The sequence below is a fragment of the Capsicum annuum genome, chromosome 1 (assembly GCF_002878395.1).
Source record: "Capsicum annuum cultivar UCD-10X-F1 chromosome 1, UCD10Xv1.1, whole genome shotgun sequence".
Lineage (NCBI taxonomy): Eukaryota > Viridiplantae > Streptophyta > Magnoliopsida > Solanales > Solanaceae > Capsicum > Capsicum annuum.
The window spans coordinates 37,658,233-37,678,002 of record NC_061111.1 but is presented as its reverse complement, the minus strand read 5'-3'; the positions used below and the strand labels follow the sequence as shown (position 1 = coordinate 37,678,002).

General features: G+C 33.2%; 1 protein-coding gene across 1 annotated transcript; it reads left to right on the top strand.

Moving 5' to 3' along the window:
- Window positions 1-4,915: 4,915 nt before the first annotated feature.
- LOC107871531 (splicing factor YJU2) lies at window positions 4,916-17,956 on the top strand. Its single transcript, XM_016718484.2, has 8 exons — window positions 4,916-5,305; window positions 6,863-7,012; window positions 7,306-7,440; window positions 7,597-7,662; window positions 14,074-14,124; window positions 14,227-14,340; window positions 16,645-16,729; window positions 17,419-17,956. Exons 1-8 carry the CDS (start codon window positions 5,108-5,110, stop codon window positions 17,613-17,615), a joined length of 996 nt encoding a protein of 331 aa, XP_016573970.1. The 5' UTR covers window positions 4,916-5,107; the 3' UTR covers window positions 17,616-17,956.
- Window positions 17,957-19,770: the final 1,814 nt, after the last annotated feature.

Here is a 19,770-nt window from a genome sequence, read left to right as displayed (position 1 = left end):
ATATTTCCTGAATAAGAAATCAGGGAGGAAATTATTAATTCCTTTTTTATATTGAATTTCAAAATCAAAAGGGGCTAACTAAGCGTGCCACCTTGCAAGTATTAATTTTAAAGCATCATGTTTAAAATCTTTATCAAACATATATTTTACAGATTGAGCATCTGTTTTTATCAAAAACTTTTGATTATAAAGATCATCCCGAAATTTCAGAACACATTTAACAATGGTTAGCATTTCATGAGCTACCGTAGTATATTTTTCTGACTATCAGTCCATTTACCTGAATAAAACCTTATTAAGCATTCAGTTTTATCATGGGGATTAACTTTTTTCAGTATTCCTCCATAACCAATATTCGACACATCAGTCTCAATAATTTTTTGCCAAGCAGGATTGACTAAAGTTAAACAGGGTAAAGATTTAACACGCTGTTTAATACGTTTAACAAGATTGGTAAGATTATCGGTCCAAGAGTTTTTATAATCTTTTTTTAGCCTATCATATAATGGGGCTAAATCACGAGATAAATTCTCATAAAAGGGGGAAATATAATTCAGGCTTCCCAAAAATCTCTGCAATTGAGTCCTGTCAGTTATAATATCAAGAAATTTAGAAGCAAAATCAATGAATCTTTGGATGAGAGTAATCTTCCCTTGACAAATATTATGTCCTAAGAATCTAACCTTTGTTTGAAATAAACTCATTTTTGGTTTAGATATCACTAAACCATTCTGTATCACAATTTTCTTAAAAATATCAAGATATTTGATATGTAATTCAAATGTTTTAGAAAACACAAAAATGTCATCAATATAAATGATGATGAAATTCATATAAGGATTAAATATATCATTCATTATTTTCTGAAATTCTGATGGGGCATTTTTTAAACCAAAAGGCATGACATTCCCTTCATATTGCCCAAAAGGAACATTAAAAACAATTTTATAAGTATGCTCTTTGAAAATTTGAATTTACCAATATCCATATTTTAAATTAAATTTAAAAAATATATTGACATCGTATAATCGGGATAATAAATCTTTTTTATTTGGAATAGAATACCTAATCAATATAAATATTTATTCAGAGGTTTGTAATTTATTACCAACCTGGGAACACCACGTTCCTTTTCTACTGCGTTATTAACATAAAAAATAGTACATGATCAAGGAGATTTTGAAGGTTTTATCAAACCCTTTTGTAACAGATTATAATCTCTTTTTTGCAGAATTCAACTAATTCAGCATTCATTTGACAAGGTCGCGATTTTGTTGGGATATTATCCTCACAGAAATTATCATCATAAAGAAGAGTAATAATATGCCTTTTGCGATTCCAAAAAGCACTGGGATGATCAACACAAATATCAACAGCCATTTATTCGAAAAATAATTTAATTTTTTCTTGTACCTTAGCAGATTTCATTGTATCACAAATATTCATGCTAAGTAATTCAAGCTGTAAAAAATTAACATGACTTTGCTTCATATCAATTAAAGCATTTATATCCCTAGTTACCAGATCTGTAACAAAAGAATAAGATATCTCTTGTAAGTAGCAATAAATTCTTTTGCATTAATATGTGTATAAGGATAAACAACATTTATAAAAGGAGTTTCAAGTATAATTGGAGGGTATAACTGATTTTTTATCCAAAAAAAATAAATGAAATGCACACTTTATTTTGATAAATATGAGTATTAGGCAATTTATACTCTATGTCAAGAGCATGTTCAAATGTCGATTTAACTATATGAGTAGTTTTTTGAAAATATCTTGTGGGAATTAATCCTTCTTGTATGCAACTAACATCTGCGCCACTATCACTCATAGCAATATTAGTTACAGAGAAATGATTATTAATCAAAATAATACATTTAATATACCATTTATGGGCAGTAAGAATTTGCATCATACCTAAAAAATAATCATTTTTCAAGTCAAGGGAATTTTGAATATCATCAATATTATCATTTTCTTCAGAAATCTTTTCTTTCCCTTTAGAATAAAATTCTTGAGAGATATCTTTCTCGATTTGCGAAATTCTGTGATCACAAATTATTTTATTTTGTTTAAGAGATTTAATCTCGTTTTTCAAGTTTTTAACTTTAATTTTTTAATCATTAAAAGAAGTATCTTTGCCAGGAGTATAACTCATAGCAAGTTGTCTATTAATTTCTGCTAAAGAATAAGGCATAAAATTATTGCTATCAGCAATTTTACGAGTAAAGGTATTGCTATCAACAGGTTTAGAAGTACTAGGCTTTGAACTAGTAGACAAATTAATAATCTTTTCACGTAGTTTCTCATCTGAAACTTCTTTCAAAAGTTCTAACACATTTTTCAGAAGTAATGATTTGAATATTTAAATCTTCAAACTGGGATTGCAAATTATAAAATGCGTCATCACAAGTGCAGCTATCACCTTGGCAATCGGAACAATTATTAACATTATCATTATCCGATGAATCAGACAATTTAATATCATTTTCTGAATCAGATTCAGTATTATAATCAGATTCCGAACCTGAGGTGTCATAATAAACCATAAACTTGATCATGCACATCATCAGCAAGACTTAAAGATTTAAGCTTTTGGAGATTACAATTTGAAGCAATATGCCTAAAATTACCATATTTATAACATTTAATCTTAGCAAGATCTCGCTTAGACCTATTTTTGACAAATCTAATAGATTTTCTATAGATTTTTCTAGTTTCACGTTCTTCTTTAGACCTGTATCTAGATCTCCTTTTTCTATAAGGCTGATTATTTTTGGAATATCTATTTCCTTTCTTCCTAGAGGTGGAGGCTGGTTCAGATATACCAAACTGGGTATAAAAATCTCCTATCTGAGATTTTTCTCTAAGCTTATCAAGCTTAATTTGTCTAGTCAATTTTAACTCATTACACAGGTTTAACCCTTCTTGTGTACAAGCTGTTATCAAATGATCATAGGTATAATTTCCCTAAGGAATTTCACCATAGGAGCCTCTAAGAGCTTTTCTAACTCTTTCAGCAAACAACGGAGGAAATCCGTCTATAAACTTGGCCTTCCAATGTTCATAACTATTTTCGAACAATTTCATAACCCTACTTAAAAAGGTATTTTTGTACCACCTAAATTCTCCTAAGATCTTACATCTAAGCCCATTTAATAGAGTACGAATATTTTCGCACTGATTGATAAATTTATCATTAAAGTGTTCTAAAATTATAAGAACAAGCATATAAACAACATCTTCTCTATTTGCAGGGAGGGTTCTTCCTAAATTATCAGTCCCTTGAGTAGTAGCTATAGCATTAAAAATTGAATCTCTTTTCTCTTGAGTCAAATAATTGTCCCACCAGCCACGAAGTTGGCCAGTAAAACCAACAACTATCATTTTACAAATAACTTTATCTGTTTTATTATTTGTATTACCAATGGCTTTGCACACCATTGAATACATCGTCATGCAGTGTACGAGGATTGTTAATTGCCACTCTGTTAAGCCATCAAGATTCCATTCGTAAATATCATCTCCGCTATAGGACGTATTAGTCTGATTTCAATCCCTTTCCTCTATCAGAACATCTTGAGGAGTGGGTCGCGGATAGTAATAAGTTTGCATGCGGGGTGAATCTGCATATCTGAGATTTTTACCCGGCTGCTTTCTAGTTATTCCTCTGAGCTTATTAAACTCTGATTTAGTCTGATTTTTCAAATCAAGAGTGGTTTCTAGACTATCAGCAAAGGTATTAGACAAATCAATGGGTCTACTATTTAGATTAGAAAGTTTTTTTTTATCAAGAAGCTGTTCTAAATCATGTAAAGGTGATTTAAATTTAAATCCCTCAATATCAGGGGGTCTTTGAATACCGATTTTAGTCATCAAATCTCCTGTCTTGCTTTTGAAAGAGGAAACAATATCAATAGAATTTGGACTAATACTCAGTTTCTTTATCAAATCAATTAACTCATTGAATTTCAGAGAGGAAATATGTTCTCTTAAAACTTTCACATATAAGCTCAAATAATTATTTTGAGAAATCAAATTATTAACTTCTACAACAGTTACCTTAGCAACTTCATTATCAATGAATCTTTGAAATGCAGAAAATATAATACCCGTATTATTCGGCAATATAAAAGGAGCTTGGGGAGGGTAAACAGTTTTAACAATGTTATCACTATTATCTTGATATGATCTTTCAAGCACCTTAACATATAATGACAAATAGGTGGTTACAAATCAAGGTACAAAGCACATAATTTGACTATGCAATGCACAAGTTTCATAAAATTCTTGAGAAATATTATTATCTCTTCAGGACTATAAGTCTAAAAAAATCAAGTTCTAAACTGGTTCCATCTTTTATTAAAAAATTCCTTTTTAATATAATTTCTTATCTGGGATCCAGGCCTAAAATTAATTTGGTGTGGAATCATTAAATATCATTTGGATCAAAGTTTATTTCAGAAGCAATAGGAATATCTCTATCAAAGATATTGTCATTATCTTGAACAATATTTGTTCGCGAATTGACTTTGACTTCCTCTATAAATCTTGTAGAAGTTGACCTTACTTAAATTGTAATCATATGTAAATCATATTTAAAATTTTCTCCATCCCATTTTATAAATCTTCATTTTATTTTATTCGTCTAAAAAAGAATGTCACCTTTCCTAATTTGATAACTATTTAAAACATAATTTCATTTTTACCCTTCTTGACGTCACTTATAAGGTCCCACTTAATTAAACATAATAATAATACATTTTTTAATAAAAAATAATTAGATAAACATTCCAAATCTTTTTTTATTTCTTAAATTTTATACTCAATCAAAATATGTCACATAAAATAAAATAAAAAAACACTATTTAGTTTTGAAAATTTCAAATAAAGATATTTTTTACTTTTTCCCGATGAAACGCCAGTTATTATTAACCACCAAAACCCGAAATTTGGCCATCAAAAGAAAAAAGAAAACCCGTCTCAGCAAACCCTTGCTATCCGACGCAGATAATTTCTTCCCTTTGAAACTATTAGCAAATTTGCTTCGTATTCGTCACTTTGATTTCTACTAATTTTGTACTGAGACGAAGAAGAAGGAGCGATGGGAGAAAGAAAGGTATTGAACAAATATTATCCGCCGGATTTCGATCCGGCAAAGATTCCGAGGCGAAGACAGCCTAAGAATCAGCAGATGAAAGTGCGGATGATGCTTCCAATGAGTATTCGTTGTGCTACTTGCGGTAATTATATCTATAAGGGCACCAAATTCAATTCCCGTAAAGAGGATGTTGTTGGCGAGGTATTTCCCCTATTTTACCCCCTTTTTTGCTAATCTTTTTTACTGTTCGGTGTTTGGGGTTTGTCGATAGGGATTGTTCAGTTGGGATTATTGATGGTTTTGTGGAATTTGGATACTGTGTATGTGTGTTGTGCAAGTGATAGGTCTATGTAATTTTGTAAGAATTGGTAATGAATGAGCAGTAGCCCTTATGCTTAGAATGATGCAGATGAAGCTGTCACCAGCTGAAGAACAGGAAAACCATGGCTGAAGAGAGTAGTACCCTTATCTTGCATTGTTGTTGTACCTAGCCGTTAAATCTGTTACGTACCTGTAGTTTCTATTTATGGTTAAGTTCTTTTTTTATTTTGGGTCCCTAAGTTAATTTAAATACACATTAGGAATCCACAATTGTTCAAGGGTCCCTTTTTAGTCCAAGGAACATTCCTGCAGAGGTAGTACAATTTCAGCCTTATCCCTTAAGGATTAGGATGAGTCAGCTAGGGTTGAAATACTATAAATTGTAATGAGTCATTTCCATTTTTACTATCATATATGAAAAATATCTAGCCGTAATTAGTTCTTAGCTTAGTTCTCAGTCTAGCTTAGTTCCATTTCTGCAATTTACCTGGCTATTATTCCACTGGAACACAGTCCCATTACCTCTTGTTAATTGTTCTGCAACAGAGCAGTAGCCCTTATGCCTCTTAGAATGAACTAAAGGCATGAAACCATGCTTATTTTCCTGAATCTTTCCATTTAAGCTTAATGAAAACAATAAAGGTCTTATTTTTTATTTTCCATAACCGAGACATCTCCGAGGATTGGGTCACAATGGACCTGCCCCTCTATCCTTCTCCACTTAAGTATGGTCTTTTATTTGTGATAGAGTTTGAACCCATGCCATGTGCCTGATCCACACATCACTAAAGCTCTGGAGGCATAAAATTCCAGAACTCTCAACAGCAAAGGTTATATACTAAGCAACAATTATTAAGCATCAGTTCTTTTTTCGTGAAAGTGTTGCTGAAAGACGAACTGATCATAATGCTTGAAGGGCTTAGCAAAGTCACTTAAAAACATCTATTTATTCAATTGAAACAAGAGTAGCTTAAGTGGTCGATGAATTGGGTTTAAGACACTTAAGGTCTCAGGTTCAAATCCCCGCATAGGTAGAAACACCTCTGTGATTTCTTCACATCTATCCAAACCTTGGTGTACAAAGTTAATCGGTGCATGTGTTGGTGGGAGTTAGCTGGTACCTCATGGAATTAGTCGTGATGCGTGCAAGCTGGCCTGCATGCCTAGTTGTAATGTGTGTATGTTTTTTATCTGAATAATAATTACGCGTCACATGATGCAGACCTGCTTGGAAATACAAATCTTCACATTCAGTAGTCCCTTTGCTCTTTGAAATTTGAGCAATTAATCTGGCATTAATAATTCTTTAAGAAGTGACTCCATAATGGACATGTTCTAATGTATGTGTGTGTGTGTTTTGTATGATCTTGACTTGAATGATAATCGTGTGCTTGTATGTTCTTGACCTGAATTATAATCATGTGTCAAATTATGCAGACCTACCTGGGAATTCAAATCTTCAGATTCTACTTCAAGTGCACTAAGTGCTCCGCAGAAATTACATACAAGACAGATCCCAAAAATTCAGATTATACTGTTGAATCAGGTGCAACTAGGAATTTTGAGCCTTGGCGTGGTAAAGATGAGGTATGAATTGTATCCATTTCTTTAAGAAAGTTATCAACTTGTAGTCCTATCCTCCACTCTCTTCCCTAGAGGAAGCATCGTAAACCTTATGTTTAAAGGGAAGCCTAGTGCACAAAGCAAGGTTCGGGGAAAGGCCGCACCCCCTGGGGGTGTGTTATAGACAGCCTATCCGGATGCAAGCATTAGTGGTTGCTTCCCGCATGAACCTTATGTTTGGTATAAATTTTTTGTTTTTCTCATTTTTCAGGTTCAAGTATCTTATGCATCTGTGTTGTGTTCTCTATTTGTTGTAGGAAATTGAGAAGGAGCAACAAAAAAGAGATGCTGAAGAAATGGGTGATGCAATGAAGTCATTAGAAAATAGAACCTTGGATTCAAAGAGGGAAATGGATATTCTTGCTGGTTTAGATGAAATGAAATCCCTGAAGGTGAGTCTTGAAGTTTCTTCTTCAGTTATTTTGAGACCAGTTATTTTGAGACCAAAATTTGCGCTGATGTTCTTTTCTGTACTTTATTGCTGTGGTGTATATTCTATTTTCTGTTACTGATAGTTTTCTTACTTTTTAATCTCCCAACTTTTTCAGTCAAGGCATGCCACTGTGAGTGTAGATGCAATGCTTGAAGCTTTGCAAAGGTCACACGAGTCAAAGGTATGATGGTGTTTTATATTGTTTTCAGGCTTGATTAGGAGTGAAAATTAGCGTTATCTCGACTCTGTTGATTATAGAGAACTTTAAATTCATTCCTACATAAAGTTGCTGGATGTATAAACTTCTTTGATACATAATATGAATCTTGTTTGAGATCAGTTATGACCAAAGCTCTCAAAAGAAATTGCTTGTTAACAGATCAAATCAACGTTCTCCGCCACTATTCGGATACTATATGTTGAATGATATAGCCCTTGTAATTAAGAATCAAATCAGAGACTAAATTCTTCAATTTCTTGCATTCTTGATCACTATCTCTTATTAGATATTGGGTGATTGCCTACCTCAAGTTCAAGACACCTGTTCAAAACAAACCAGAAAAAGAAAAAGATATGTAATGAACAGAATTACTGAAATTAAAAGTAAGGATAGTTTTTGCGAAACAACATTTTGAACTCTGATTAGATCATGCGAGCGCGAGGTGTTTATTGTTAGTGGAGAATCAGAGGATGTTAATTGATATTGATAAATGTAAAAGCAAAATATAAAAACAAAATTAAACAAATAGAAAATTAGATTTGTTGTTTTTAGGTTGAATTTTGGAGTTCTTTTGGTAAATTTGATTGTGGGCTCTTTAAGGTTCCAATTTTACTTTACATGCGAGGAACATTAGCTTGGAGATGAGGGGTATTTGTTCTTAGGAAGCATTGAAAGTATGTGGAAGAGTCCAAGGAGTTTAAAAGAAATTTACTGACTTAAATGTAGGCTATTCAGGATGATGAGAATATTTATGTGTAGTAAGAGTGGCAACGGACCGGAACCAGTACCACCAGACCGGTGTAACCGGAACCGGTACCGGACAGCCTTACCGAAGTTTGTCGCCGGAGCCAGTAATGCCGGATTATTTTGCTGGTCCGCACCGGTCCGTTGGTTACCAGTGTGGAACCGGGTCGGACCGGACCGGCACCGGATCTGTACCGGAAAAGATGACCGTTCATGTTTTTCTTAAAACTAGTTTAGTATACGTTTGCACGTGTGTCTCACATTAGTTAATAAAGACATATATAATAAGAATAAAATCATTTTTATTTATTATTGATTTTTTATCAAGAATTTAGAGATATGTTTTGCGTGCTTTTAGTTGTCTTTTCAAAGGCACTTTGAATATTCACAATGAAAACTTACATGTTCACCATCTAAACTATCACAAACACAAACACGTACACAAATTGAAATTCAAGAGATGTCACAAATCATCTTTAAATTCTAGTAGTTCACGTGAGACTTGAAATTATTCCTACGATAACTAAATATATGTGAATATATTTACCAATCACTTCATACATCTAAATGATATGAGAATGTGCGTTGCACGTTTATCCCAAAATTCATAATTCAATTTTACATCGTAAATTATAAATTTTAAATTGCACATACTTTTGGTCATTATTACTTTTAATCAAAACAAAGAGGAACATTGATCAATTTCATTAATTACGATGCATAGATTTATGTAGATTAACTAACTTTCGAACAAACCAATTCAAAATGTTTTAACCAAACAACAAAAAGACATCAATCGACTTTGTTAACTAAGATGCATAAATTCACGTAATCATCTAACTTTCAAACAAGTCAATTCAAATTAAGGATAAATCAATTCAAATAAAATTAAGGCTACACTTTTAAAATGCCGCAGTGCACACATAACAATTAACACATTAGGTTAAGGACAAATTTTAAAAACCTTAAAAATAATAAACTTAAATTGAAGATAAAGAATTTGGTCTAAAATATTCTAAATTGGCATCACATGTAATAGGAGTGGTAATACAATCAATATGTACTTATGAAGAAATACATGGCTCAAAATCATTTTTAGATCGGGGTATTTGAAACATGACTGCATTTACAAGCATCTTCAGTTTCCTGCACATATATGTTACAAACAAAAGTAAAGATGTTAATTCTTATCTTGAGACAAATTAACAATGATAGTAATAAAAAGAGGAAAAAAAAAAAAAAGGATATATAAGAGAACTGACAAAAGAAACATGGATTTATAAATACTCCTATAAGAGTTGTGTTAGAATTTAGTTAGGGTTTGTACTTCAGATTCTTCCGGCATATACTTTTTATGGTAGGCAATTTTTATTGTTTCTTTTATTTCACAGCAATTTTATTTATAGTTGGTAATTTATATTGAAATTTTTTTAAGTAGGTAACTTTTGTTTTGCACGTGAGGACAATTTATTTTGTCTATTTTAGGAGTTTTATTTTTTTCATAAATTTTAAGAGTCCTTAATTTAATAAAATAGTCAATTAAGCAAAATAGTAAAAAGACTATTTTGTCTAAAGTGGAAACTTTTAATGAAGGGCAAAAAGTTCAAATCACTTTTCTAAGGGTCTTCACACTTTTAATATATTATAGATTTAAATTATATTATATAATTAACTTATATAATATAATATATTAGCTTATATAACTTATAGTATTATATTTTATTAATATAATATATTAATATAACATTCTTTTAAATAAGTTTAAGTTTAAGTTTAATATATCTTAAAAATTTTAAAACTGTAACTTAAAAATGTATCTTTTAAGTTTAAGTTAATAAATATAACATGTTTTAATATATCTGAAACTTAAAAAATATATTTTAAGTTTAAGTTAATATAACATTTTTAATAAATTTAAGAAGTTAAATTATATTTATATAATTTTAAGTTATAAAGTTAAAAATTCTCCTAACTTTATAAAGTTAAAAGTATAAACTTTTTTTCCCCATAACTTCAAAGTTACAAATATAATTAAGGCATCAAACAAAAGACAGATTTTAAAATAAAATTAAGGCGAATAGCCGTTAGATTTATTCAAATTTCGTACTTTGTACACATTTATTACAAATATTAAAAGAAAATCTAATCTACGCAGCCACCTTCTAGGAAGGGTTCTGTTTGAATTAGATCTCTACTCTAGAATCTTATTAATATTTATGATATGCATAATAGTCTAGGCGTAACTTTTCTATTTCTTTGGTGGATAAATTTTTCGAAATTGGTCTTTTTCCTTGTTCCTCCATTGCTTCCATTCCATCATCACTATTTTCCTAAATAATTTCATCTATTTCGTTTTCAATTTGGGGTGATAATTTTGGGAGCCCAAAATTTCTTCGTTCAGCATTGATCCAATCTCTAAACCCGAAATCTCCAAACTATCCTTTGCTAACGTATATCGATGATTTCCAATTATAAATCTTCCTGCGCTAAAAGCTTGCTTCAAAGCAACTGAAGAAGCTTGAGTTGCTAGCACATCTCGAACCACCCTTGAAAGTTTTGGAAATTGTCTGATACGGGTTTTCTACCATGATAAAAGTTGTTGTCCAGTTTCATCTCTAATGCTTTCCCGATCCTGAGAAAGATACGAATCAAAATCATTACTCCAACAACATTGAAGACCAAATTCTTCACCCAGCTTGTCATCTAAATCATTAAATTTACGTCTAGAAGTAGGAGATTCGACCGGCACAATATTTTGTTCCATAACTTGATACAAGTTATATAAACTCCTAGCTCTAGGTACTATGCTAGCACACAAGTTTCAACTGATTGCTTTTCACGAGGTCCAATTTCTAAATTGTTGTAGAATTTTTGAACCAATATCATTACACCATGTTCTTTGTAAAATGGGTTGAGTAAAGTAGCTGTCAAATAAATTTGTGAAATAGGAAAATAATATTTTTTAAATTTATCAATCATAGCGTCAATTGCGTCTTTGTAGGGGCAAATTTTTTTATATTCAACAAGTACTTTAGAAATAGCAGTAATAGTTACTAAAACAGAAAAAATAGTTGGAGTATATTGAGCAGATACTGTATTCGTAGCTTGATAAAAAGTTTTTAAAAATTTACAAAGTTTTCTACCAATTCAATCATCTTCATCTAGCCTTAAATCAACATTCGAATTATAAGCATTAAAAACTATTTATATAGGTTTACGATATATAAGAGCAACTTCAAACATTTGATACAAAGAATTCCATCTTAAAAAAAATTCTATCTAGTAGTGCAGTACATCTAACATGATAATGATCTTCATCCATAAGACATAGTCTAATTTTTAACTCTTCAATAGCTTTCAAATTATTAGAAGCATTATCTAATGAGCATGCCATAGGTTTATCAACAAATCTAAAATATTTCATGCTATCCACTATTGTATTAGCTATAAAGATACCGATTTTAGTCTCGTCAACATATTTATAAGCAATAATTCTTTTTTGCATGTTCCAATGGTGATCAATCCAATGAGCCGTGAGAGTAAAATAATCATTAGTGAGAACACTACGATCCGTATCAGAAGTAATAGATATTCTACCATCAAATTTATCAAAGAAGCAACGAAAATAATGACAATGTTCAGCTTGAAATTTAAAAATATCATTTTTAATTGTATTTCATGAAAAACCTTTAAAAGAGGGATTATATACTCGTTGAATATAATGAATAAATCCGGGATGCGAAGGAAAACTAAAACACAGACCAATAACAACAACCATTTTTGCTAGTTCTTCTTTATCTAAATCTTCACTATATGTCGATGATGAACTTGGGCCAACCGGGTTAAACATGTCTAAACGCGTTTGGACCATATTACCTCCTACAGATTCTTGCGTAAATGGTGTACCATTTCTTTTTTTTTTTTTTGCCTTAGCCTTATTTTCTAGACGAATAAATTCTGTATTACATTTCCTCAAATGCGTAGTTAGTAACCCCGTCCCGTCATTCTTTCCCTCGGTCAAATGTTTAAAAACTCTCTTGCATTTATTGCAAGTAGCAGTACTTTTTACCTTATCATGCTCCATAAATTCCAATAAAGGGGGAAGTTCTTCACCATCTTCCGGTAATTTCGTAACCGGACTAGTAGAGGTAGGGGTATCACCTGACTCTTGTTCTTTTATATCATCTTCTTCCGGTAAGTCTTCCTCAAAATTATCATAACACCTACTTAGGGTCTCATGGTCTAATTCTATACCGATACCAACATCGAAACCATTAGGCTGTGATAAAGAAGTTTCACTAAATCTAGGCAGTAATGAACTAGTAGTAGCCTTATTTTTTTTTATTTCTAAGAAAAACCTTACCAAAGATTGTTTTTTTACCACTACTATTTTTATGGGAATCCATAATTAAATTTAAATAAAATTAAAATATTAAAACAAGCAATATACAACAACAACAAACCCAGTGTATTCCCACTTTGTGGGGTCTGGGGGGGGTAAGATGTACGCAGTCCATACCTCTACCTCTGATGAAGTAGAAAGGCTGTTTCCGAAAGACCCCCGGCTCAAGTTACGAGATATCAAACAAACACATAGTACAGCACAGAAGCAGATGACATAACATAGATACTGCAGCCATAAGGAATATAAAACAGAGTAAAGCAGGAATGCAGGAATATAAAGCAGAGGAAAGCACACAGATTCGTAACAAACATAGAACACGGAACACGGAACAGAACATTGAATACGGAATCATACCAGGAATACACCCCCACCAATTACCTCCCTACATTAGCGACCCGAACAGGCCCTAATCCTCTGCCGTAATTCGCGTCTTATAAATATTATAAATCAAAAAATTAATGTAAGTAAACAAATGTAGAAACTAAAAAATAAAAATATAGATATTAAAGTAAATAAAAAAGAGATTAAAGTTGGAACGAATAGACCAAACGTCTGCGTAAAAGCAGACATATACCAAATGCCGGAATTAAAAGATGATAATTGAATCTTGTAATATCTTTAAAAAAAAAAAAACTCCAACTAATACAATAACTATAAATATTTAGAGAGAGTATGAGAATATTAAGAGAGAGAGTGAGAAATTGAGAATATTTGTGAGGGAAAAGAATAAATATAAAGGGTATTTATAGTGGAAATTTTAAGGGGGTGGTGGGGTAATTGTGGGGGGGGGGGGGGGGGGGGGGGGGGGGGGGCGCTAAATTGCAACGACCAAAAGAGCCATTGCTTCCAATTCCAAATGACCAAAATTTTTTTTTAAAAAAATTGTAACGGTCTTCACGTCGCCGGAATTTTTTGGATAGGCGCACCGGTACCCTATTCCGGACCATTGGGTACCGGTATACCGGTTGCAACTAGTACCGTTGTGTTACCGGTACCGGTACGTCACCGGAAATGGAGTAAACGGACCGGAACAGAAAATTCCGGTTCCGTTGCCACCCTTAATGTGTAGTGATTAAGCTCCAATAGCTAATAAGGGAGCTCCTTAACTGCCACTCTTAACCGGATCATGGTGAATTATGAAAATCATTAAGTACCTTTTTTAATTAGTTGCTGAGTACGTGAGACTGTCTTCTTTATCATATTAATGTTAATGACCTTGACAGGAGAGGAAGATGGAGGAAGAAGATGAAGCTCTCATAAGATCGATATTCCAGGTTGGTATATCATTGTCTGAATAACTATTATTTGTTCATATGTGTACTCTTTAAGTGTGTTAATTTCGTAACAAGTTTTCTTTCCTTGTAATTTCAAATCAGGGATCAAGAGAGATTGTCAAAAGAATCCATGATGAAGAATTTGAGGATGACGACGACGATGATTTAGCTTTCTTTACCCCTGAAAGTGCAGGATCAGAAAACAACTCTGTTAAGGTGCGAATGCGTGGTCATCTAATTCAGTTTTCCAACTATTATATAGCATCAGCCTACTTCCGTCCAAAGCAGAATTGAATAATTAGCGTCTTTATTCATGGTTTTGCATACCTAGTAAGTGCCATATGTTGGTGTCACAGCTGCCTCGAGCGTTAGACATCAAGCAAGTGAAATCTGAATTTTATAAGTGTGAATGTCCTGACTTGAAAAACCTGCCGCCCTCAAATCATATGTAAAAAGACTTCCACTTCGCTCAGTTGATCAAACATGGAAAATTTGATACTTCCTCTTCATTAAGTCATAAATTTGAAGTTGGTGTCTTATTTTTTCTTTGTAGTATGTGTGTGGTTAGAGACAGCACACAAACATTAATTACATGGTCCAAAAAACTAAAAGAACAAGGAGGGTTGGTTGGCTTGAGTAATAATTAGAAATATTTTAGGGTTAGCACTAAGAGTGTAGAGATAGTTATTAAGGTGAAACACTTAGTAGAGCTGTTATAGTTAGTTGGCAATTTGGTGTGTTTTTTATAAATTGGTAATGGTCGTAGTTTGTCTTAATCAATTGATGGGTAAATAGGCGAAGGAAATATGGATGAGTAAATTGATGTGGAATTATGTACGGAAAGTCACATTTAGGCTCCGTGATCTATGAATTATTTATTTAGGCTGTTAACCGTGCTTTAGGTAAACATATATATCAGAAATTCTCTTTACACTAGAATAGTAAGTTTAGTCCACTTTGCTCAGCCCCTTGAGTGCACAGGTAACTAACACAATGCTGTTGAATTAGTTCAGAATACCTGCAGGTATTGCATATTGAAAGTAAAGTTTTTTTTTTTTTTTTTTGATAAAGAATATTGAAAGTAAAGTATTTTCTTCCCAATAAGTGAATAGAGTTTTCTGTTAACACCTTGAGTGCACATTGTGCAGTGTGACCAAGTAACTCCACAGTTATTAAAAATAATACCTTTGGTGCACACAGCTTGTCCTGAAATATCTTTGTAGTTATGAAGTCTGTGTGACATGCATAGCATAATATAGTGTTATCGTTAAATGAAACACAAAAGAGTAGACACTAACATTTGTATGGTTTAAATAGAACATGAAATGTGCGAGTTCCCAAGAGTGTAGCCTAGTTGCGAGTGAAGTGTTTTAAGAACCATCAAATCTTAGGTTTAAATTTCAGCGGAAGGTTTGTTTCTTTGTATGGTTGGCGGCAAGGGGTGTGATATTAACAACGGAGAATCTGAGAAAGAAGAAAATCACTCATGTCAGTTGGTGCTTCATGTGTGAAATTACCGGCTTGGTGCTTCATGTGTAAAATTACCGGCGAAAGTGTAGATCATCTTCTTCTGCGTTGTAAGGTGGCTAGTTGGTTATGGAGGTTGGGCCTAATTTTGTTTAGGATGCAATGGGTCATGCCTGGTATAGTGAAGGAGGCTTTGCAAAGTTGGACTCTTAAAAGAGGGAAGGAAAGCATGAGAGCATGGAGTGTTGCCCCCTTAGTAGTCATGTGGGTAATTTGGAAAGAGAGGAATAGGAGGGCTTTTGAAGGGGTAGAACTTGATTTCGTAAAGTTAAAGAGTAGTGTTTTGTACCTAGTTTACTTTTTGTGTACTTGCTAGGTCCCAATTTGTATAGAGGATTGGACCTCTTTTGTTGAGAACCATATTTTGGTGTAGGTTCTCTTTCTTTGGCGGGGTTTCCCTCCCAAATGTTAATAAAATTGTTTACCATATCCCCCCCAAAAAAAACACTTGGTGCTTTCTTCGCATCTGTTCAAGCGTTGGTGGTAAGAGCTATTTGGTACTTGTGCGGGTGGGAGGTAGCAGGATACCTGGTGGAACTAGTCGAGTTATGCGCAAGCTAGATATAACACCATGATTATCAACAAAAAACAAAAAATATGCCCAGTGAAAATGCGAAATTCTGTTAATTGACTTCTTTGACTAGAGGATCCTAAGAAAGTGGCAGCATCTACAAAATGATCAATCTCCTTTACATACCTGGCGTATGTTTGACATGCCAACTAAAGAAAAGTTAAAAAAATACAATGTCAATTTATCTGAACGTTCACCTTGTTTAGGGTTTGATTCCCCATTTGTAATCCCCTCCCCCATTTTTCCTTCCTTTTCCCCCTATATTTAGAAAAAAAAATGTCGATCCATAAATTAGGTTGCAGTTTTGTTGGGAGCAGCGCATCTACTGTTAGATAGAAATCTGAATGTAATATCATGGCTAAGTTTAAACATACTTTTTGTTGTTTCTTTTTAACATTAAGGTTGTTATTGTTTAAATGCAGAAGAGAAAGGTTTCTGAGGAACCTGATGAAAAGCCCACAGATTTTTTGACAAAATCCAGCATTCCTGACAGCTCTAAAAGCAAAGGTACGTTCAGTTTATCCATCTGATTCTTCTCTGAGAGTATCATTGCTTCCCATATTTCCAACATTCTTCTATGACTATATAGTTCTTGGGTCAGAATACCCTTCATTCATGACAATCGTGAGAATGAATTTCTATTTGTGAGACCAATCTTTGAAGTGATTTCTGGATCATGATTATTGTCCTACTTAAAAAAAAGGAGAGATTATCATGCTCTTTTTTCTGAATTTCTTGTTTATATCAGAATTTAGAATGTGCTGCTCAAGTCAAATCCATGGTTTGAGCTATGTTGCTCGGATTCTCTGGAAATGTTGCCAAACCTGTATTGAATCCTCCAAAAATAGTGCATTTTTGTTGTATATAGTTTTCTTATGTTATTTGGAATACATTTGGTTGTGGAAAATGTTAGTGCTGCATAGTTAATCATGGTAACCTGTTATCTTCCACCTTTCTTTTGCATGGCTTGTTCTTTCTCTTCATTTCCTTTTGGGGTTAAGGGGAGGTTGTTAGAGGTATCACCTACAAATTTGACGGATGAAATGTTATTTAACTCATCAATGATCGTAGAATTCGTATGCGGAAGAATATTAATCATAGTCATCTTACCTTTTTTGGACTTTTGGTGATTAATTAATTCTGGTAGAAATAGCTTCTGAGGTATCTCACCCTATTTTCATGACCCTATCTTACAGATACAGCATTGGCAAGTGATAATAAATTCATTTTGAAGTCCTCAGCAGTCAAAATATCCATAGTCAAGAAACCAGTCTCGGACTCCAACAGCAAGAAGACAGTAGAAGGAAACAAGCATGCGCAGAGCACTGGTGCTGCGACAAGCAGTGGTCTACTCTCACTATGTCAACAGTATGATAGTGATGAAGATGATTGATTCGGTGATCCCTGTAACCTTTATATGTCCAGATATATCCGCCAAAACTATTAACCACGGGTGTGATTTTCATTGCTTGTGCTCTTTGTACGGGCACTTGAAATGTATGCAAGCTCAAGTTTTGGCTTTCTGCAAACTACCCATCCGTCGGTAAAAGAATGACACTGTTCTCTGCTGTTCATGCACCAATCTCAAGCTGCTTTCTTCTTGTGGCAATCGAAGGGTCTTTGCTACTCAATTAGGATTTATGCCTTAATTATATTTTACAACTAGTTCAATGGTGTTAAAAAAATGGCTCCTCCATGGTTTGTGCATATTGCATTACTGCTGCCGTTTACTCATTTGTACTTCGCCGCCTTTAATTTCCTTCTCTTCTCCTAAATAGGTTCACATATTTCCTTGTTTGTAGACAAAGCTGATTCGAAATTTGTCTTTCATTCCAAGGCATAACTTCTATCCATGTGCTTTATATTTGCACGGAGTACCTTCCCAGACCTTTTCAAAAAGGGGCAATACCGGGTAAAGAGATGGTGCGATTTGATTTTTTTTTTTTTAAAAAATCAATTTCATATGTAATTTCTCTCAGTCTAACAAAGAGAAAAATGCGTGATTCAGAAAATTTTGAGAAAAAAAAATCTATGCTTTTGTAAGGTGAAGTTTGGAGATAGAACAATTCCTTCTGTCATGTATGTCATGTATCCTTGATTAATGCAACCTTATATTCTATGTTTCAAGTGACTTTGTTCGAGGAAAACAATTTAAAACAGTTCGAAAAAAAATTGCAAAAATAAAGAAGTTACAACAAAATCTGTGCCCCTACCCAGCTACCCTACCCCAAGGCTCATGAAAGAATCGGTTTCTGTCGCTGGGGATGGAAGAGAGATTCCGAAAATGAAAAGGAAATTCTTCTAAAGAAGGCAAGACCCAAATGCTTTGCCCGCATAAAATTCATAAGAAATGAAAAGGAAATTCTTTTAAGGAAGGCAAGACTCAAATGCTTTGGCCGCATAAAATTCATAAGAACATTTACGTCATTATTCATTTCCCATCCTGAGATGTCTGAGTAAACATGCTATACTATAGGAAGTATGACAAAACATGCTAAACAAATTAACCTACAAACAAATTGAAGCTTTTCGAATGACGTTCAGTTAAAAGTAAATGTTCAGATAATCAATCGAGCTATTAAGATTTTCCTATTCATCATTTTTTTTTAAAAAAGCTTGTGGGCTGTGGGCCAATGGAATCGGGCTTTGACAAATCCAAGCAGTAGTCCAACCCAATAAAATTCCTAAAACCCTATGCCGTCACTGTTATTCTTCTTCTTCATAACTCAAGTCACACACTATATAAATGCCCTTAAAACCCTACAAAACGCCGCCTCTTATGCTTTGCTAAGCAAGTTGATTCGTTGTTGGTATTTTCGCATTGTTTAGGTAACTTCCCTTTAAAATTAAAATTGTCTGTATTATATTAGATAAATCTATTTATGTGGAGAGGAGAAGGTGACCAATTAGCCAGTCACACACAAATTGGCCTTTAATAAGGAACGATTTTACTATAGTGTGAATGGTCAGTATGTCACCAACAGTAATATCAATGGTGTTTTATAGCCTTATTTTGGTGAATTGTGTTTATTTCGCTTTCACTGATTGGCTATTGGCATTACATTCTTCCATGTGAATTGAGTCTAGAGTTAGTTAATTGGTTTGTTTTGGAATACAAGTTATGCGGAGATTAGTTATGGTAGAATTAATTATACTGAAATTAGTTATGCAGGGGTTTGTTATAATAGGATTAATTATACTGAAATTAGTTATACCAATATTAGTTATCTCAAACAAAAAATGGAAGTAAGGTAAGGCATCAGATACGGATTTCATTATTCATAAAGTGGAAGCATCGGATAAGATTTTTAGTGGCAACGCCATGGATTTTCATGCTTCCCTCAATATTTTTTTTGGATCAGTTTTTAATAACCTGACACATTTAATAGATTGACAAAAAGAGTAGATTGTAAAAAGAAGTTTGGAAGTCGATTTTTTTTAGGTATGTGTTGGTAACAAACTAAGATCATGTTTGACCGATCCAGAAATTGTTTATTTTGAGAAGCATGTTGATCAGCATAGCAATTTTTGGCAGCTTGGCCAAGCAG